Source organism: Anomaloglossus baeobatrachus, chromosome 2 (genome assembly GCF_048569485.1).
Source record: "Anomaloglossus baeobatrachus isolate aAnoBae1 chromosome 2, aAnoBae1.hap1, whole genome shotgun sequence".
Lineage (NCBI taxonomy): Eukaryota > Metazoa > Chordata > Amphibia > Anura > Aromobatidae > Anomaloglossus > Anomaloglossus baeobatrachus.
This window is the reverse complement of record NC_134354.1, coordinates 471735742-471758798: the sequence shown is the minus strand read 5'-3', so window position 1 is coordinate 471758798 and position 23057 is coordinate 471735742. Positions and strand designations below refer to the sequence as shown.

Here is a 23057-nt window from a genome sequence, read left to right as displayed (position 1 = left end):
ACAGGATATACTAAGACTCTGCAGTATGAAGATGCTGCACACAGGATAAACTGCTACTCTGCAGTATGACGATGCTTCACACGGCATATACTGAGACTCTGCAGTATGAAGATGCTTCACACAGGATATACTAAGACTCTGCAGTATGAAGATGCTTCACACAGGATATACTTAGACTCTGCAGTATGAAGATACTTCACACGGGATATACTAAGATTCTGCAGTATGAAGATGCTTCACACAGAATATACAGAGACTCTACAGTATGAATATGCATCACACAGGATATACTGCAACTCTGCAGCATGAAGATGCTTCACACGGCATATACTGAGACTCTGCAGTATGAAGATGCTTTACACGGCATATACTAAGACTCTGCAGTATGAAGAAGCTTTACACGGCATATACTGAGACTCTGCAGTATGAAGATGCTTCACACAGGATATACTAAGGCTCTGCAGTATGAAGATGCTGCACACAGGATATACTAAGACTCTGCAGTATGAAGATGCTTCACACGGCATATACAGAAACTCTGCATTATGAAGATGCTTTACACGGCATATACGGAGACTCTGCAGAATGAAGATGCTTTACACGGCATATACTGAGACTCTGCAGTATTAAGATGCTTCACACAGGATATACTAAGACTCTGCAGTATGAAGATGCTTCACACGGCATATACAGAAAATCTGCATTATGAAGATGCTTTACACGGCATATACTGAGACTCTGCAGTATGAAGATGCTTTACACGGCATATACTGAGACTCTGCAGTATTAAGATGCTTCACACAGGATACACTGAGACGCTGCAGCAGGAAAAAGGGGTTAACGAATCAAGAAATTGCAGGAATTGTCAAATTTGATGGAGGAATCCTGATGCTATGGGGTTGTGTCACAGGCAAAGGCATTAGATGCTTGACCAGGATCGATGGTGGTCTCATTGCTGAGCTACAGTATATGTGAGTACCCTACAATAGGAGTTACTTCATACACTTGAGTACTATGTGTATGAAAAGGACGACATAATGTTCCAGCAGAATAATGACCTGAAGCATAAGTCAAGATTAGCGAAGAAATGTTTCAATGACAATTAAGTACAGGTGCTAGATTGGCTCCCACAGTCCACAGAGTTAGGATACACTGAAATTCTGCTGAATACATCACATAGATGACAGTGAAACTCTGCCATATACGTAACATAAAAAACATTGAGACTTTGCTGTAGATATCATATAAGATACACTGAGACTAATTAGTAGATATCACATAGAAGACAGTGATTTTCTGCTGTATACATCACACAAAATACATCGAGACTGCTGTATACATCACACAAGATACACTGAGACTATGTAGTAGGTATCAAAGCTAGAAGCTCTGTCACTGATCTATCACTGGCTGTCATTAGATAGAAGCAAAAGCAATGCCCCTCTGCAAAGCCAGAGGTATCATGGGAAATGTAGTTTGCATTAAAAAACATATCATAGAGGAAGAAAGAATCAAAATGTCAAACAAAAATGAAATTTCAAACACAGGTATATACAAGACATTCACAAAACAAGTACAATATTGACTAACAACAGCCTCTGCTGCACTATATAAAAAATTAAAGTACTTCTTTAAGTTTAAGCATGTAGGTCACTCTAGATTTAAAAATAAATTCTAAATTTGTTTTTGTGTAAAGATGGGTGATTCTGTGGCATATCAGGATATCACAGTTCATGGGTCATTCCTGTGAAACTAGATACTATAACTTATTGAAGGCATGAATATAACTCACATTCGAACACTATTACTTGCTAGTGTCGGTGGCTGTATACACTCCATATTTTGCTCTAACATCTGGAAGTGGACATGATTCCAGCCAGGAGCTTGCAGAGGTATGGAGTTCAATCTATCAGCCCATTACCTCCCCTGCAGTGATATCAGGGTGCGCTGATGGGTGTAAACTTATTAGGCAAAGCATGCACTGTAAAGGCCATGTCTCACTAAGCAACATCGCTAGCAACATTGCTGCTGAGGCACGACTTTTGTGACGTAGCAGCGATCTTGCTAGCGATGTTGCTGTGTGTCACATCCAACAACAACCTGGCCCCTGCTGTGAGGTCGCTGGTTTTTGCTGAATGTCCTGGACCATTTTTTAGTTGTTGCTCTCCCGCTGTGAAGCACACATTGCTGTGTGTGACAGCGAGAGAGCAACAACTGAATGTGCAGTGAGCAGGGAGCCGGCTTCTGCTGACGCTGGTAACCAATGTAAATATCGGGTAACCAAGAAGCCCTTTCCTTGGTTACCCGATATTTACCTTCGTTACCAGCATCCGCCGCTCTCACGCTGTCAGTGCCGGCTCCCTGCTCCCTGCACACATAGCCAGACTACACATCGGGTAATTAACCCGATGTGTACTCTGGCTAGGAGTGCAGGGAGCCAGAGCTAAACGGTGTGCGCTGGTAACCAAGGTAAATATCAGGTTGGTTACCTGATATTTACCTTAGTTACCAAGCGCAGCATCGCTTCCACGCGTCGCTGCTGGCTGGAGGCTGGTCACTGGCTGCTGGTGAGATCTGTTTGACAGCTCACCAGCAACCCGTGTAGCGACGCTCCAGCGATCCCTGCCAGGTCAGGTGGCTGGTGGGATCGCTGGAGCGTCGCTTAGTGTGACGGTACCTTAACACTGGCAGGTGATAATGCTAGTGGTGGTTTGTCATTGTTACTCTTATCTGTCTGAGATCCTAACTTATGCACTATACTAGTACTTTTCAGTACTTTCATGTTTATTGGACAATGTGTGCATACAGGTGAACTGCATGTCTCGACAAGAGATTATTCAGGAGATTTAGAAGACGAATTGTCCGTAAAAGAAGGAGAAACTGTTGAAGTCATCCACAAACTTCTTGATGGTTGGTGGGTTGTAAGGTAAGTGTAAACCTTTGGTAAAAATTAATATATTCAAGTTAGGAGCAATCTAAAAATTTGTAACTCTAAATCTTCTTACTTTATATACCAAATTATTTTTTAAAAAAACATCTGTATAATTTCAGGGTTTTATTTTGCATTGTCCCTATAGTGGAAGAACAATAAGGTTTATCATTTGTTTTCATTAGCTGCATCTTTGTGCACAGCGGTCACTGGACTCCATTGGCAAGTGTGTATTGCTCCTCCGATGTTATTTCTACTGGTCACATGGACCAGTGCTTCTAGAGCAATGCCCAGTCAACAGGATACTTCTCCCGCTTGAACTAAATAGGCAGGATCAGCTTTGAGAGCAGATTAAAACAAAGAAAAGGACATGATTGAGAGGAAGGAGTTACAAAATACTAGACAGAAACGCGCTGGGAAGATTAGAAAGTATAGTTTTAGCAACATGCCTTTCCGCCACTTAGATCAGAGGAAAACTAGTTGTAGGATTCATGGGAACACTGGGCAAAGGAAGTTATGAGGGCAACTGAGCTACTAACGAATAGGTTCATCTTGACTATACAGCACATATTTGTAGTGAAAAGGTTGAAACAAAACATTCCCTTTAATTATTACACTCATGTGTCTACTTTATAATTCCTAATATTAAAGGGTTTTTCTATCATTCCTTGGATATGTCATCATGTTATGATTGGTCTGATCTTTGTGACCTCTATAGGTCTTAAGAATGAAGGGAATTCCGTGCGCCACTATAGTTGTTACGTCCTACACAAAGGGTGGTCAGTGCGCCCCATTTAGGGGTGAACTGGAGTTAGGCTGTACAGGGAAAAACCAAGAAGGGGATGCAGCTCTAATCTAGGACTACATTCACTTTAATTGGAATTCCACAGATCTTAAAGTCATATTCTAGCAATATGTCATCACTTTCTAAAAAAAAACCCCCAACTTCTTAAATTATGAATTAAATGAGTTTTCCTAGCTCCCCAAAAATTATCTGGCCCTCCCTGTAATGAGACCCTAATCCCACCTTGTTACATTTCTTTTCTTTTTTTAGCTTCACTTCAGCCCCTACTGCTATACTTGTGTCAAGTTATAATTTATATTACAAACTCACCCTAAGGTGCATTGCTCTATAGCTTCTATGCCAGACTTGTATCCACCCCACACACTCCCACCCTAAGGGGCACTTTGCACACTACGACATCGCAAGCTGATGCTTGCAATCCCGAGCGCGATAGTCCCTGCCCCATCGCAGCTGCGATATCATGGTGATAGCTGGCGTAGCGAACATTATTGTTACGCCAGCTTCACATGCACTCACCTGCACTGCGACTTCGCTCTGGTCGGCGACCCGCCTCCTTATTAAGGGGGCGGGTCATGCGGCGTCATAGCGACATCACACGGCAGGTGGCCAATAGAAGCAGAGGGGTGGAGATGAGCGGGACGTAAACATCCCGCCCACCTCCTTCCTTCCGCATAGCTGGCGTGAGCCGCAGGACGCAGGTAGGAGATGTTCCTTGCTCCTGCGGCTTCACACACAGCAATGTGTGCTGCCGCAGGAATGAGGAACAACATCGTAACATCGGTCATTTCCAAATTATGGAAATGTCAGCAAACCTCAAACAGAGGGAGGCCACTTATCAATTAATAGTGAATAAAAAAAAAAAAAAAAAAAAAAGAAACAACAAAGAGCCAGCACCAATGTGCACTAAGGCATCAAACATTCCAAACTGCATTATAAAATTTTTTTTTTTTTTTTTTTTTTGAGATTTTTGGCAAAAAATTGCAATTTCTTGAGCTGCTTCGCCACGTCACGGCAAATCTCATTTGAAGCAGTCCTACACTAAAATATTTTTATAAAATGTGCCATGCGGCCTCACATATAAATAGCAGAACTGCTCTCAGCAGCACTCACCTGGTCTATTGCAGTCCCGTACCCATGACTGAGTCATGGCTGTGGGCGGGACAGGTCCAAGCAAATGCTGCATGAAGTATATATATAGCCTGTGGACAAAGCCTGATGACCCAATGTGAACAGTCACCAAACGCCAAAATCTATACAGATGGAATACATCCCAAATTGGGGTGCATAGCAAGGTGGAGGTCAACCACCGACCAATTCAACAAAGAAACAACAAAGAGCCAGCACCAATGTGCACTAAGGCATCAAACATTCCAAACTGCATTATAAAATTTTTTTTTTTTTTTTTTTTTTTTTTTTTTTTGAGATTTTTGGCAAAAAATTGCAATTTCTTGAGCTGCTTCGCCACGTCACGGCAAATCTCATTTGAAGCAGTCCTACACTAAAATATTTTTATAAAATGTGCCATGCGGCCTCACATATAAATAGCAGAACTGCTCTCAGCAGCACTCACCTGGTCTATTGCAGTCCCGTACCCATGACTGAGTCATGGCTGTGGGCGGGACAGGTCCAAGCAAATGCTGCATGAAGTATATATATAGCCTGTGGACAAAGCCTGATGACCCAATGTGAACAGTCACCAAACGCCAAAATCTATACAGATGGAATACATCCCAAATTGGGGTGCATAGCAAGGTGGAGGTCAACCACCGACCAATTCAACAAAGAAACAACAAAGAGCCAGCACCAATGTGCACTAAGGCATCAAACATTCCAAACTGCATTATAAAAATTTTTTTTTTTTTTTTTTTTTTTTTTGAGATTTTTGGCAAAAAATTGCAATTTCTTGAGCTGCTTCACCACGTCACGGCAAATCTCATTTGAAGCAGTCCTACACTAAAATATTTTTATAAAATGTGCCATGCGGCCTCACATATAAATAGCAGAACTGCTCTCAGCAGCACTCACCTGGTCTATTGCAGTCCCGTACCCATGACTGAGTCATGGCTGTGGGCGGGACAGGTCCAAGCAAATGCTGAATGAAGTATATATATAGCCTGTGGACAAAGCCTGATGACCCAATGTGAACAGTCACCAAACGCCAAAATCTATACAGATGGAATACATCCCAAATTGGGGTGCATAGCAAGGTGGAGGTCAACCACCGACCAATTCAACAAAGAAACAACAAAGAGCCAGCACCAATGTGCACTAAGGCATCAAACATTCCAAACTGCATTATAAAAATTTTTTTTTTTTTTTTTTTGAGATTTTTGGCAAAAAATTGCAATTTCTTGAGCTGCTTCGCCACGTCACGGCAAATCTCATTTGAAGCAGTCCTACACTAAAATATTTTTATAAAATGTGCCATGCGGCCTCACATATAAATAGCAGAACTGCTCTCAGCAGCACTCACCTGGTCTATTGCAGTCCCGTACCCATGACTGAGTCATGGCTGTGGGCGGGACAGGTCCAAGCAAATGCTGCATGAAGTATATATATAGCCTGTGGACAAAGCCTGATGACCCAATGTGAACAGTCACCAAACGCCAAAATCTATACAGATGGAATACATCCCAAATTGGGGTGCATAGCAAGGTGGAGGTCAACCACCGACCAATTCAACAAAGAAACAACAAAGAGCCAGCACCAATGTGCACTAAGGCATCAAACATTCCAAACTGCATTATAAATTTTTTTTTTTTTTTTTTTTTTTTTTTTTGAGATTTTTGGCAAAAAATTGCAATTTCTTGAGCTGCTTCGCCACGTCACGGCAAATCTCATTTGAAGCAGTCCTACACTAAAATATTTTTATAAAATGTGCCATGCGGCCTCACATATAAATAGCAGAACTGCTCTCAGCAGCACTCACCTGGTCTATTGCAGTCCCGTACCCATGACTGAGTCATGGCTGTGGGCGGGACAGGTCCAAGCAAATGCTGCATGAAGTATATATATAGCCTGTGGACAAAGCCTGATGACCCAATGTGAACAGTCACCAAACGCCAAAATCTATACAGATGGAATACATCCCAAATTGGGGTGCATAGCAAGGTGGAGGTCAACCACCGACCAATTCAACAAAGAAACAACAAAGAGCCAGCACCAATGTGCACTAAGGCATCAAACATTCCAAACTGCATTATAAAAATTTTTTTTTTTTTTTTTTTTTTTTTTTTTGAGATTTTTGGCAAAAAATTGCAATTTCTTGAGCTGCTTCGCCACGTCACGGCAAATCTCATTTGAAGCAGTCCTACACTAAAATATTTTTATAAAATGTGCCATGCGGCCTCACATATAAATAGCAGAACTGCTCTCAGCAGCACTCACCTGGTCTATTGCAGTCCCGTACCCATGACTGAGTCATGGCTGTGGGCGGGACAGGTCCAAGCAAATGCTGCATGAAGTATATATATAGCCTGTGGACAAAGCCTGATGACCCAATGTGAACAGTCACCAAACGCCAAAATCTATACAGATGGAATACATCCCAAATTGGGGTGCATAGCAAGGTGGAGGTCAACCACCGACCAATTCAACAAAGAAACAACAAAGAGCCAGCACCAATGTGCACTAAGGCATCAAACATTCCAAACTGCATTATAAAATTTTTTTTTTTTTTTTTTTTTTTTTTTTTTTTTGAGATTTTTGGCAAAAAATTGCAATTTCTTGAGCTGCTTCGCCACGTCACGGCAAATCTCATTTGAAGCAGTCCTACACTAAAATATTTTTATAAAATGTGCCATGCGGCCTCACATATAAATAGCAGAACTGCTCTCAGCAGCACTCACCTGGTCTATTGCAGTCCCGTACCCATGACTGAGTCATGGCTGTGGGCGGGACAGGTCCAAGCAAATGCTGCATGAAGTATATATATAGCCTGTGGACAAAGCCTGATGACCCAATGTGAACAGTCACCAAACGCCAAAATCTATACAGATGGAATACATCCCAAATTGGGGTGCATAGCAAGGTGGAGGTCAACCACCGACCAATTCAACAAAGAAACAACAAAGAGCCAGCACCAATGTGCACTAAGGCATCAAACATTCCAAACTGCATTATAAAAATTTTTTTTGAGATTTTTGGCAAAAAATTGCAATTTCTTGAGCTGCTTCGCCACGTCACGGCAAATCTCATTTGAAGCAGTCCTACACTAAAATATTTTTATAAAATGTGCCATGCGGCCTCACATATAAATAGCAGAACTGCTCTCAGCAGCACTCACCTGGTCTATTGCAGTCCCGTACCCAGATATGTTAATCTGGGAGCGAGGGCTTAGGACCTCTGGCCTCTATCTAAACACCGGAGTCCCCTGATGAGTCTTATATGACGAAACGCGTCGGGACGTGGATAGGATCGGTGTAGGGGTATATAGAGAGGGCCAGCTGTGGTCTGTCCTTGTCAGGACAGAAGTTTGGGCAACAGGTTTAATCTATCTCCTAGGTTTATGTAGGGTCAGTGACAACCTGACGACACAAAGAGGACCTACACGGAGGAGATCCTGTTTTGCCCTAGACCACTGAACATGGGTGAGATTGTTCTCATTTATTTGTATTTTGAGCAATAGTAATTGTACTGGTCTTTCCATTGAGGACCAATATTTAGCTCTTGATTTAGGTATATTGAGTTTTTTTGATTATTTTTTCTTCCCTAGTAAGTGGACCACTGTCCTATGGGTGGATATAATCTACTCAATTCATGATTTATGTATTTTGTGTTTTTTTGTTATGTTTGTTATACATTATTGACTCCTTGTGCTATGACAAGTTATTATCTCATATTCTAGAGCACTGGAGTTTCATGGTTACATATATCCCTCTTGGGCTTTTAATATTTTAGAATTAAAAGTTAAATTTTAGCCTCTTATTGCTACATTCACAAATCATGGAAATGACCAACGCTACACCGATTTCCAAATTATGGAAATGACCAACGCTACACCGATGATGCGATTATGACGATTTTGCGCTCGTTAATCGTATCAAAAAGGCTTTACACACTATGATATCGCCTGCGACGCCGGATGTGCGTCACTTTCAATTTGACCCCACCGACATCGCACCTGCGATGTCGTAGTGTGCAAAGTGCCCCTAAGTGTCTGCCCATTAACCCCTTAACGACCGCGGGCCGTAAAATTACGTCCTAAATGACATAATCTTACTGCCCGCGGTCCTCCGGCGGCAGCATGCCGCGATCGGCACACATCTCAGCTGATTTTCACAGCTGAGATGTGTGCCTGCTAGGCACGAGCAGAATCGTTATCTGCTCGTGCCGATTAACCCCTTATATGGCGCTGTCAATACATGACAGCGCCATTATAAGCGCAATCGCGGTAAAGTTTTTACTTACCGCCGAAACCGGAAGTCACGTGACGCGATCACGTGACTCCCGATAGTTGTCATGGTAGTACAGGGTCATGTGATGACTCCTGTACTACACATGAATTGGTTTCACTTTCGCTGTGCCCGGGGCACAGCAAAAGAGAAAGACAGCGTATCTGCTGTTTACAGCCTTCCAGCTGTGATCAGCAGATACTGCAGAGCGATCGGAATGCTGATCGCAATAGCCCCCTAGGGGGACTAGTAAAATAAAAAAAAAAAGTAAAAAAATAAGTTTTAAAAAATTAAAAAAAAACCTAAAAGTTCAAATCACCCCCCATTCGCCCCATTGAAAATTAAAGGGTTAAAAAAATAAAAAATATACACACATTTGGTATCGCCGCGTTCAAAAACGCCCGATCTATCAAAATATAAAATCAATTAATCTGATCAGTAAACGGCGTAGCGGCAAAAAAATTCCAAACGCCAAAACGACGTTTTTTTGTCGCCACAACTTTTGCGCAAAATGCAATAAGAGGCGATCAAAACGTAGCATCTGCGCAAAAATGGTACCGTTAAAAACGTCAGCTCGAGACGCAAAAAATAAGCCGTCATTGAGCCTAAGATCCCGAAAAATGAGAACGCTACGGGTCACGGAATATGGCGTAAAACGTGCGCCACTTTTTTCGGACAAACTTCCGATTTTTTTTTAACCCCTTATATAAAAGTAAACCTATACATGTTTGGTGTCTACGAACTCGCACTGACCTGAGGCATCACACCCACACATCAGTTTTACCATATAGTGAACACAGTGAATAAAATATCTCAAAAACCATAGTGCTATCGCACTTTTTTTGCAATTTTTCAGCATTTGGAATTTTTTTGCCATTTTCTAGTACACAATATGGTAAAACTGATGGTTTCATTTAAAAGTACAGCTCGTTCCGCAAAAAATGAGCCCTCACATGACCATATTGACTGAAAAATAAAAAAGTTACGTCTCTCAGAAAAAGAATGGCGAAAAAAAAAAACGGAAAGCGAAAAATCGGCCGGTCGTGAAAGGGTTAAACAAACAAATCACCATCCTGAGTATGATGATAAAAAAGTTTATTCAACAGTGCTATAACCGACAATGACTACCTTACAATAAGACAGCTCATAATAAATGTGGTTATGTGGATTGGAAGGGACAGCTGTTTTGTGCAAAGAAGGATAATATTACTGGTTCTAACCCTTGCTGTAATGGAACCATGAGTCATATTTTATATAGCTGCGTTCTGCATTTGTTCCCACCCTGTACATCCTCTTTTGAGGAGCACTGGCCACGTTCCCAATGAGATTAGTAATCAGAGCCTGAATGCAAGTCTGTGCTTGACTGACAGGCTACGTTCTTTTCAAAGCACAGACTGGAAATCTCTGTACTCTGTGCTTTGAATGGACTGTTGCAGGAAATAAAGAGCAGAAGGTCACATAATCACATGTGCTTGCTTAGGAACAGGGTATGGAAAGTAAATTATAAAATGTCTTAATAGCTCACTTCTTTACAATGTTTTAATAATCTGTGTACCTGAAAAACCCTTTTAAAATTAACTATTGCATGATGCATATACTTACAATTTCTTCTTAGTACAGTAAATATTCTTATTTTCCAGGAGAGGAAGCATAACTGGATACTTTCCTGCAATGTACCTTCAAAAGTCAGGAGATGCTCCTGCTGCAAATGGAAAACAGACCAAGAGCTTGCCACCTCGGAGGTAAAAGCTTGAAATAGCAGATAAAATATATTGTTTGAAACATTGGCCACTGTCTTACCACTACGAGCTTATTACCCAACAACATAACCTATGTGAAACCAAGTGAGGCCAATAGTAACTATTTTTTTATTTTAAACAATGAATACATTTTCATTTTTTAAACATCATGTGCTGGTCATTTTCTCCTCCCTACAACTCTCCAATTACTAGAAATCCCCACATCCGCTCTAACCTAAAACCCATCTACTTGACCACTGCAAAATCACTCCCTCTTTCTGGAGCACTATGGAATTCATCCATCTGTAATAAACTCCATTTATTCATTTCCTCTTTATCATATCAATTTATCTTTCCTTGGATTCAGAGACATGACTGACACGCTTTGTCACAGGCACCCATGCTGCTCTGTGTTACAGAGGCTTTCACTTCGCTCACACTCCTTGCCTGGCAACAAGTATAGTGGCGGAGTTGTCCGCCTCCTGTCTAATGACTGCAAATTTGACCCAATCCTACTTCTACCTACCATTCCTGGCTTCTACATTTATCTCTGCTTCACATTGTCATCATGGATGACTTCAACATCCCCTTTGAAATCCAGTAGCTTCCACACTGTTGTCCTTTGGTCTCACACATTGGGCCTCCACAGCCACCCATAAAGACAAACATGCACTAGATCTCACTTTCACCCTACTCTGTTCCCTATCTAAGCAAATAATCTCATCTCTCTGCATAACAAACCATGTACTCACATTCTTATCCCTGTTCTCTTCAGCTTCCCTCAAAGTCCAGCAGTTAGTACCCCCTAGAGAAACATATCTAGCCTAGACATTTACACACCTTCTGACTTTCTTATACCATTGTCCACCATATTTTCACTCGATGACACAGAAGCATCCATTGTTTTGTACAACACCACATTCACATCAACTATTAACTTGTTCACCTTCTTGGGCATAGCCGTATCAATAGACAACGTTGACATACCAATCTCCCAAAAGAGCTGCAGCAAGAGTCCAGGATTGCAGAGCGCCGCTGGAAAAAATAGTTTCACATGAAGACTTTATGACAATCAAGCCAGCAATTTTTCTATTGAATTCTGCCCTCACTTTTGCTAAATAGGACTGCTTCACAACTATCATATTTTCTCTATCCCAGAACCCTAAACAATTACTCAACACTTAATTCTCCCTCTGTCCACTGTCCTCTCACATCTCTAATTTATGCAGACTTCTCACATTTCAAAAGAAGAAAGACCACACTAAACAAAATGTTAAAGCAGACCTTTCACCTATTTGAGCATTTTAAGTTGGCTAATAATGGAATAATGGCTTCAGAGCAGAGTAAAATCTAGTTTTTATTTCTTACTTTCTCAATTTCAATAAGATATTAGTTTGTAAAGTTTAGATTATTGCTCCAGTGGGTGTCTGTGGGAGTTTGTACTTTTTTCCCTGCATGATGTTGGATAAGCATGTAGCAACATACAAGAAAGAAAAGAACCAACCCTTTTCTCCTCCTCCACTCACTGATCTATGCATACTGTGTAGAGCTACAACTGGGCTGAGTTACATATCAATAAAAACCCTTCCAGATCTCATCTCATGGTAGTCAGTGTGTGGACAGGTTGTAAGCTCACAGCATTGTGATGCGAAATCTAGAAGTGTTTGTAATGATACATAACTCTGCTTTGCTGTATTTCTACACAGTTGCCACAGAGTTATGTATCATGACAAACTTTTCCAGATTTCATCTCACAGTACTGGCAGCTCTTACCTTCCCCTCAGACTGACTGTTGTGAGATGAGATCTGGAAGGTTTTATAATGAAATATAACTCAGTTCTGCTGATTCTTTGCACAGTGGGTGCATGAGATCAGTGCAAACAGGAGGGCATGTTCTTTCCTCCCCAGTATGACCATGCTTATGGTTGGTCAACTTTTGGTTGGTCAACCTCATTATCGAAGTCACATTGCCTGCATTCTATATCACTTCCTTTACCACTTTACAACTGTGCTTATTCCATACTTAACCTATCTCTTCAACTTATCACTACCTCTGGTGTCTTCCCTTTCTTTTTCAAACATGCAATCATTACATCAGTCATGAAGAACCTATCACTTAACCCATGTTCAATGAACAACACAACCACATAGAACATTCCTCCCCCATCTCATCTAACACACTCTTCAACAACATACAATCTGGCTTTCGTCCCAACCATTCTTCTGAATCTGCCCTAACGAAAATTACAAACTATCTGTTGTGTGCCAAAGTCCTCTGCCTTTGATATAGTCAAACACTACTTTCTAATAAAGTTCCTCTTATCCCTTGGCATCAAAGATATCCACATCCCTCACTAATCACACTTTTTGCATCTCCCATTCCTATACCACCTCCTCATCTCTCTTTGTTGGTATCCCCCAATACTCTTCCATCTTCCAAGATAGTAATTTCTGTACATTGTCCTGAGGAAGGGGACGGATATGTCCCTGAAACGCGTAGACCTGTGAAAATAAAGAAAAAGGGATTTACTTTTAACATTTTTGACTTCTGTGGTGTGGCGCGGTATATTAACCTGCTTTCCTATACTTTTTGACCTGTAATATACAAATTAGGCACACTGAATACAGTTTTATGGTAAAACAATAATGTAACAATTTATTGAGATTGCATCAGGATAATGTTCAATTATGGAATGGCAGAAACAATATTACCCTGTTCTATTGATTCAATTAATGTAAATCATACATTCAATGTAAATCATAGTATATAGAGAAATAAACATCAATACATTACCAGGTATTGTAGCATCACTTTTCCACCGGAGGGACCTCAGTCAACGAGAAGGAACAATACTCTGGTCTTAACATCACAGAAGAAGTGTGTCTACTATACCTTCTGGAACGTCCCTAACTCGTTGAGCAAAATCCCTCCCTTTTATACACAGCTCCCACATACCCCTCTCCATCGCAGCTGCGCAGTACATTTTAGTCAAATCATCAGTATCTTGCAGTTGCACAGTACAATTTAGTCAAATCATCAGTATCTTGCAGTTGCGCAGTACAATTTAGTCAAATTATCAGTATCTTGCAGTTGCGCAGTACATTGTTTTTCTCAGCAAAAAACACTGACCACATTGCACAATATGCTGTTTCTCTCAGCATAAAACTTCAAGGTTATCATAGTTATTTTACTCTGATGTTCCCGAATTGTTACTTTTTCACTAATTACAGCACAATACCTCAAGGTTGCTTGCCACTGATTATGGCATAACAACTTCAAGGTTTTCCAGTATGTTCCTCTTTGCAAAGCTGAATCTTAAGGCCCCGTCACACTAAGCAACATCACTAGCAACATCGCTGCTAACGAACAACTTTTGTGACGTTGCTAGCGATGTTGCTGTGTGTGACATCCAGCAACAACCTGGCCCCTGCTGTGAGGTCGTTGGTTGTTGCTGAATGTCCTGGGCCATTTTTTAGTTGTTGCTGTCCCGCTGTGAAGCGCAGATCGCTGTGTGTGACAGCGAGACAGCAACAACTAAATGTGCAGGCAGCAGGAGCCGGCTTCTGCGGAGGCTGGTAACCACAGTAAACATCGGGTAACCAAGAAGCCCTGTCCTTGGTTACCCGATATTTACCTTTGTTACCAGCCTCCACCGCTCTCACTGTCAGTGCCGGCTCCTGCTCTGTGCACATGTAGCTGCAGGACACATCGGGTTAATTAACCCGATGTGTGCTGTAGCTAGGAGAGCAAGGAGCCAGCGCTAAGCATTGTGCGCTGCTCCCTGCTATGTGCACATGTAGCTGCAGCACACATCGGGTAATTAACCCGATGTGTGCTGTAACTAGGAGAGCAGGGAGCCAGCGCTAAGCAGTGTGCGCTGCTCCCTGCTCTGTGCACATGTAGCTGCAGTACACATCGGGTAATTAACCCGATGTGTGCTGTAACTAGGAGAGCAGGGAGCCAGCGCTCAGTGTGTGCTGCTCCCTGCTCTCTGCATGTGTAGCTCCGTGCGCTGGTAACCAAGGTAAATATCGGGTTGGTTACCCGATATTTACCTTAGTTACCAAGCGCAGCATCTTCCACGCGGCGCTGGGGGCTGGTCACTGGTTGCTGGTGAGCTCACCAGCAACTCGTGTAGCGACGCTCCAGCGATCCCTGCCAGGTCAGGTTGCTGGTGGGATCGCTGGAGCGTCGCAGTGTGACATCTCACCAGCAACCTCCTAGCAACTTACCAGCGATCCCTATCGTTGTTGGGATCGCTGGTAAGTTGCTTAGTGTGACTGGACCTTTATGCTCACCATATAATGCTCTAACCTTTTAGCACATAGACAATCATGACTTCCATAATCACCTATTCTGAAGACTGGATACCTATCTTAGCCCAGTCACTCACTCATACTTGTCTCATTTGTATCACAACATTCAATCCCCCTTACCCCCTCCTGCTATCTTCAACTCAAAAATATTTCCAGTATTCATTATTTCCTAAATCTCATGTGATTACGGAAAAAAACAGCATATAATGACTTAGAATGCATCAAATCCAAATCTGCTCACCTTTGTCCAATGCCCCACCTTTCTGGCTCACAGGTGAATATGAAAAAATAAGGAAAGAAGAAGTTGCATATCCAGGACTAAAATCCAATCACTTTTATTTAATCATATAAATATTCATATACCGCAGGTATTCAGAGATCTCTGAATGCTTGGGCGATATGAGTTTTTATATGATTAAATAAAAGTGTTTGGATTTTAGTCCTGGATATGCCTGATCTTCTTTTCTTGTTTTTTGAAATGTAATTGCATGCCATCATCATCTTCCATCCGGGCTTTTTCAACACTCTCCTTTGTGACCTCCAAATAACACACTTGCATCTCTCCGTCAATCCTTAACCCTGGTGTCCCATTAATCCACCTCTTCTCTTGCTATTCCTCTGCCTCTCCTCTCTGCTAATTCCTTCACTGGCTTCCAATTCAGCAGTGAATACAGCTTAAATTACTAACACATTGCTGAGAATGACCTTGTTGGCTGTCCGTAATCTGTCTCCTCCATACATCTGTGAACTAACCTCCCAAAACCTCCTCACATGTAATTTCTGGTCCTCACAAGATCTTCTATCGTTCCTTCTCGTATGTTCCTCACCCAACCATCTCCCACATCCCCACTCTCTGGAATTCAGTGTCTTAACACCTCCGATTGTTTCCCACAATTGAAATCTTCAGGCAGAACCTGAAAACACAACTCTAAAGGTACCGTCACACTAAGCGACGCTCCAGCGATCCCACCAGCAACCTGACCTGGCAGGGATTGCTGGAGCGTCGCTGCACGGGTTGCTGGTGAGCTGTCACACAGGCAGATCTCACCAGAAACCAGTGACCAGCCCCCAGCCAGCAGCGACGCATGGAAGCGATGCTGTGCTTGGTAACTAAGGTAAATATCGGGTAACCAACCCGATATTTACCTTGGTTACCAGCGCACACCACTTAGCGCTGTCTCCCTGCACTCCTAGCCAGAGTACACATCGGGATAATTACCCGATGTGTAGTCTAGCTATGTGTGCAGGGAGCCGGCACTCGCCGCGTGAGAGCGGCGGACGCTGGTAACGAAGGTAAATATCGGGTAACCAAGGAAAGGGCTCCTTGGTTACCCGATATTTACATTGGTCACCAGCGTCCGCAGAAGCCGGCTCCCTGCTCACTGCACATTCAGTTATTGCTCTCTCGCTGTCACACACAGCGATGTGTGCTTCACAGCGGGAGAGCAACAACTAAAAAATGGTCCAGGACATTCAGCAACAACCAGCGACCTCACAGCAGGGCCCAGGTTGTTGCTGGATATCACACACAACAACATCGCTAGCAACATCGCTGTTACGTCACAAAAGTCGTGCCTCAGCAGCGATGTTGCTAGCGATGTTGCTTAGTGTGACGGTACCTTAACTTACAAACACTGGAGCTGCACCAAGCCTCTCGACCTACAATCTTATCACATTACTGTGTGTAAAATACGTATGTTTTATATGTACGCAAACCCTATTTACAACTACATTATCATGGAATCAATGGTACTTTAAAACTAATTCTTAAAGATATATATGTAAGCCTATTTTTATAATAAAAAATATTAAGAAAATGTAATTTCTTTGCAGGAGAACAATTTCAAATGCTAATAGTATTCATACACAAAAGCGTAAAGAAATTAGTCAAGAAACTTACAGAAGGAACAGCAAAAAATATTTAAAAAAACGTCAATCAGCTAGTGATGCTTTGAAATCTCTAATAATTGGTAAGTACTGTACATGTACATTCATGGGTGCAAGTCTTCAATTCATTAATTTATTTAACATTAAGAAACAATATAACCTCAATCTAAAGCAACACAAATTGTAGACTGAGCTTGAGAAAGTACAAGCAAAAATCAAAGAGGTAAGCCTATTACCAAATGTGGCCGATAATCAAAACATACGAGGGGCTGCTGATAAGTATTTGGCTTTACCCAGAAAGAAACATGATAGGATGATGAAACATTCCATTTATTTCACATACTCTCCACTAATGTCAACGTCTAACGTCTTACATTGGCATTCTAAGTTCTGTAAGTCTAACAAAAAGAAGGATTTCGGTTGTGCCTCAAACCAGGCATCCGTAGCAGCCATGGCATTAGAAATGGTGTGAAATTTGGTACCCTTGAGGTGTTTCTTCAGGTTTGGAAACAGATGATAGTCGGAAGGAGCTAGATCTCGTGAATAAGGTGGGTGGTCAACCAGCTGGAAGCCCAGCTCTACCAGTTTTGCCGTGGTCACTTGTTCAGTGTGAGCAGAGGTGTTGTCTTGCAGCAACAAGATTCTTTTGGACAGCTTGCCACGCCTTTTGGCCTTCAGAGCTGCCTTCAATTGGTCCAAAAGTTCAATGTAATACCTTGCATTGATGGCGGAACACTTTTGAAGGTAATCCACTAGTAGCACATCCTCCTTATCCCAGAAAACAGACGCCATCACCTTAGTGTCTGATTTTTGCATCCTGAACTTCTTTGGCCAAAGAAAACAACTGTGCCTCCACTCTTTTGACTGCTCTTTAATTTCAGTGTCATATAAAGAAATCCAGGTCTCAGCCATAGTAACCAGCCGATCCAGAAAGTTCTTACCAGTCCGGAAATGCTGACAAATGGACCGGGAAGTTTTCACTTGCATGCTTCTCTAATCTGTTGTCAAACATTTGGGGACCCACTTTACAGATAGCTTCTTCATGTCCAAATGTTCATGGATAATGACACAAACACATTCACGGGAAATACTCATGATGTCTGCTATTGCTTTACCTGAAATTTGTCGATTCTCCAGTATGAGGTTGTGCAAAGCATTGACAATCTCTAGAACAACAACCACTCTCGGTCGTCCAGGACGTTCCTCATCATTGGTGCTGAAGTGGCCCATTTTAAATTTGGCAACCCAGTTCTTAACTGTGGAATATGAAGGGCATTGATCCCCCAATGTCTGCAACATATCACCATGAATATCCTTTGTGGACTTTCCTTGCAGAAACAAAAATTTTATCACTCCTCTGCTCTCAGTTGCTGTGAATATTGCATTAGACTCCACCATTTTGTTTTCCCACGTGCGTAGAACACTGTTGCTATAAGCAACAAACACAAAATTTTGAAAACATATATTAGACACATAAGGCTTTCATGTGATGTAACATTCATTACCATAGAAACAAAAAAAGATCACAAAGCCAAAGACTTATCAGCAGCCCCTCGTACAATCCAGTGCAAGAAACTAAATTATATTATCTTACTTTTAAGCCTCTGCTTTTAATCATAAAAGTGATTCTCTGCATTCTTAGTGTTACCTATAACTATATGTTATGTCTTCTCTTATTTATAGAGGAACAACATGAAATGAAACATAAAGCCGAACCGGCAATCCCACCAAGACCCAGTAAAGAGCTCATCCTCGACAAATGTTCAGAACATACAAAAAACAAAATCCAAAAAGTTAATTAATAAAACTGTGGTGAATTATTGAAATCAATACTCAGCAATAAAGGAAGAACATAAAAAGCCACAGATAATAGACTTTACCAACCTTTAAACGGAGGCTGGTAGGAGATCTGATGTGAACTGTCTTATTTTTAATTTTTAGCATTGCTAATTTAAAATTTTTAATGCTAAACTTTTTGTTGCCAAACTCTGTTTACCTTAAAGGCAACTAATCAGCAGGTTCATGCTGCCTTAACATAAAATAATGATAGAATAATGATAGGCTCCCTGATTAAAATAAATAATGTTTACCGGTAAGGCTGGGTTCACACATAGCGACAGCGACAACGACGTCGCTGTTACGTCACCATTTTCTGTGACGTAACAGCGACCTAGTAAGTCGCTGTTATGATTGCTTCTTAGCTGTCAAACACAGCGACGCAGCAGCGATCATAACGTCGCTACATGTGCAGAGAGCAGGGAGCCGCGCACACCGCTTAGCGCTGGCTCCCTGCTCTCCTAGCTACAGTACACATCGGGTTAATTAACCCGATGTGTACTGCAGCTACATGTGCAGAGACCAGGGAGCCGTCCCTGGCAGCGTGAGAGCGGCGGAGGCTGGTAACGAAGGTAAATATTGGGTAACCACCTTGGTTAACCGATGTTTACCCTGGTTACAGCTTACCGCAGCTGCCAGATGCCGGCTCCTGCTCTCTGCTCAGTTCATTTCGTCGCTCTCTCGCTGTCACACACAGCGATGTGTGCTTCACAGCAGGAGAGCAACAATAAAAAAATGAACCAGGGCTGTGTGTAACGAGCAGCGATCTCACAGCAGGGGCCAGATTGCTGCTCAGTGTCACACAGTACGAGATCGCTAATGAGGTCACTGTTGCGTCTCCAAAACCGTTACGTAGCAGCAATTTCGGTAGCGATCTCGCTATGTGTGAAGCACCCCTAACTCTGAAGTGCTGTTATATTTCAGAGAACACAGACCCCAATTAATCAAGCCTGGCGTTTTGCATGACTCTTGATGAAGTGTGCCCTGGACAAAGACAATAAGAGATATGCTCTTATTAATTAATCTGGTGCATATTTCAGTTACTTTAGGCCACCGCAATAAATGTTCTCCAGTCAGATAATGTGGTATATTTGCCGTTCTCCATCATGTCCCATCCACTTTTCAAAAAGTTGGCAGACCTGACTGGGGCTTGCATAATACTGCTAAAAGTTATACAAAATTTGATGCACAACTACGATTGACATTTTAAGCAGAACACTGGAAAAAACTGCTGGATGAATTGTGGCTAGAGTCTTAAAAAGTACTGGGATTTAGAAGAAATATCCCCTTAAGGCCGCTTTACACGCAACGACATCGCTAACGAGATGTCGTTGGGGTCACGGAATTCGTGACGCACATCCGACCTCGTTAGTGACGTCGTTGCATGTGAAACGCACGAACAACTGTTAACGATGAAAAATACTCACCATATCGTTGATCTTTGACGCGTCATTTCATTCCTGATTATCGTTGCTGTTGCAGGACGCAGGTTGTTCGTCGTTCCTGCGGCAGCACACATCGCTACATGTGACACCACAGGAACAAGGAACATCACCTTACCTCTGGACGACCGCAATGAGGAAGGAAGGAGGTGGGCGGGATGTTTGCTTCTATTAGGCGGCCGCTTAGTGACGCCGCTGTGATGACGCACGCACCACCCCCTTAGAAAGGAGGCGGTTTGCCGGCCACAGCGACGTCGCTAGGCAGGTAAGTATGTGTGATGGGTGTAAGCGATGTTGTGCGCCACGGGCAGTGATTTGCCCGTGACGCACAACCGACAGGGGCGGGTACGCTCGCTAGCAATATCGATAGCGATATCGCTGCGTGTAAAGTGCCCTTTAGAGTTACCTTCCAGAAAACACTTCTATCCAACTCTGGCACTAAGAATAAATCTGAGGTTGTATGTTATCATTGTAGTTATCAGGTATATAGTAATTAACTCTCTGTATATCATAGTCCAATAAAAGTTTTTGTTTCATCCATATCAAATCAGTCTTTATTTTGCTGTCAAAAAACAAAAATAGAGTAACATGGGCGTGCATAAAAATATTTGTAAAACATAGCAGTCTTTAAAAAGAAAGCACTGTTATTTAAATATGTTTCATCTACCTGTATATATATACAAAAAAAAAATTACATTCATTAAATGGTGTGTGGTTGTGTATTATTTTTGTTACATTAAGGTTACGTTCCCTCCACGCGAATATAGAGCATAATCTGTGGCGAAAACCATAGCGAAGTAGATGTGACACTTTAATGCAGGTTTGTTACAAACAATTGAAATCTAATATACAGTATATGTAATTAGTTTTCTGCTCTTAACAAGTAATTTTATCTGTTGTAACTGGGAACAAGCTTGTTTTAATATTTGGAGGGAAGATGAAGTAATTGTCCAAAATTGAGGCAAAGGCAAGTAATTCAACAAAGTAAAAAAGTCCAGTTCAACGTTGGTATCACTAGGAGGCAGTTTGAAGCATGAAGACGATCCAGCCGGGAAGTGTACAATATTCCAAAAGAATTCCGGCTTCACAAACTTGTGGTCTCCTTTATTCATTAAAATTCTTCCAGTAACAATATTGCCCAAGATTCAGTAGTTAATTATCCATGCGTTTCAGATGTTGCAGCATCCTTAGTCATAATCTAAGCATGCTGTGACATCCAAAACTCATGGATAATTAACTACTGAAACTTGGGCAATGTTGTTACTAGAAGACTTTTAATGAATTATGAAGAGCACAATTTTGTGAAACTACAGTTTCTTTTGTATTATAGGCAAGTAATGCTTTAAAATAGCAAAATAAGCATTTCTTACCTCTTAAAGGCTCTGTTGTTGCAGTTACTTTTCCGCTGCTTTTTGCCAATCTTTTTTTGATAGGGCTTCAGCGCTAACATCCTGTCTACTACACATGACTACTGTAGGAAATCACTGACCTAGGTGGTCTCATACCACCTACCTCACCAAAAGTCTATTGGATTGGCCACAGCAATCTTGTGTTATAAATTAGATATCATTACAACATCCCTGTAAAATGAAACTATTGGAAAGCAGCAGAGAGGCCATGTTGGAGCTATCGGTGCTTCATTAGGTAAGAAGAGTTGGTGTGAATCAATTCAATTAAAAAATCCTAAGTCTTCAACGCTACTGTTCCCCCTGTGAGAACTTAGAGGTCTAGGAGACGATCAGTAAAAAATGCAGTTCTTCTGGCTGCCTTAATGTACAAAAAGGACTCCAAATGGATTAAGTTGAAAATGGTTTATTAGTCTACGTATTTCAAGGCAATCTTGCCCCTTCCTCAGGACAAAACCATAGTATCTCATCCCTACCCCTAGTATTAACCAGTTAAGACCACATTGTGCTTGTTTCCTGCCTTAGTTTCTCCTAACCTAGGGGTCCTATGAACCATGAATAGTGCAGAGGAAGGTCAGGAATAACAAAGCGTTGCCAAATGGGACAAACTGTCTTGTATCAAAAACTTAAAAAGTGAATTATGATTAAAAAGATACAACACGTTTTGATACCGATTAATTTTCTTCTTCAGTTATGACCCGTTTTCAGGCATGTCATACCTGAGAAACCTGATCAGTTTTTAAACACATTGTATATTTTTAATTATAATAGATTATTTATTAATTTAACAAGATAGTTTGTCCAATTTGACAGCGCTCTCTTATTCCTGACTTTCCTCTGTACTATTCACAACACCTACCTGTTGGCATCTTTGGCTCTTTTTTTTTTTAGCCAGCCTACAACGATGATGTCGTGCCAGGCTGGCTAATCAAAATAATAGCTACGTCTTCTGGGAGGTTGGAGGTGGTTCTCAGCGCTCCTTTCCAGCGGCTACATATTACTGAAGTGCCTAAAGGATTGGCTCCTACAAGCAAATTTGCAACAGCTCTACAAGTAATGCATATTTTGTTATTTTAGAGAATTACTTGCCTTTACCTCAATTTGTCCTAGCCTTGACGATCCCTTCAAACATGTCCATTACAACATAGACAGCTCAGTGACAACACAAACTTCCTGGCATGCTGGTGTCTTTTCGGTTTGACAGAGTTCTAAGGCAATCTCCTGTTTACTGAATGTTGTAATTTATGTTGTAACATACAAGTAGATCTATTTCACTAATTACTATATATCTGGCATAAGATCC

The 23057-nt window shown here is 41.6% G+C and overlaps 1 protein-coding gene across 1 annotated transcript in view; it reads left to right on the top strand.

Moving 5' to 3' along the window:
* The window catches only part of NCF1 (neutrophil cytosolic factor 1), a 53743-nt gene extending 32724 nt beyond the window's left edge, over positions 1-21019 (top strand). The window contains exons 8-11 of the mRNA XM_075334234.1: positions 2809-2926; positions 10768-10869; positions 17017-17153; positions 18754-21019. Coding sequence (XP_075190349.1) covers positions 2809-2926; positions 10768-10869; positions 17017-17153; positions 18754-18872 — 476 coding nt within the window. The 3' untranslated portion in view covers positions 18873-21019. The remainder of the gene's footprint in view (positions 1-2808; positions 2927-10767; positions 10870-17016; positions 17154-18753) is intronic.
* The last annotated feature ends 2038 nt before the right edge of the window (positions 21020-23057 follow it).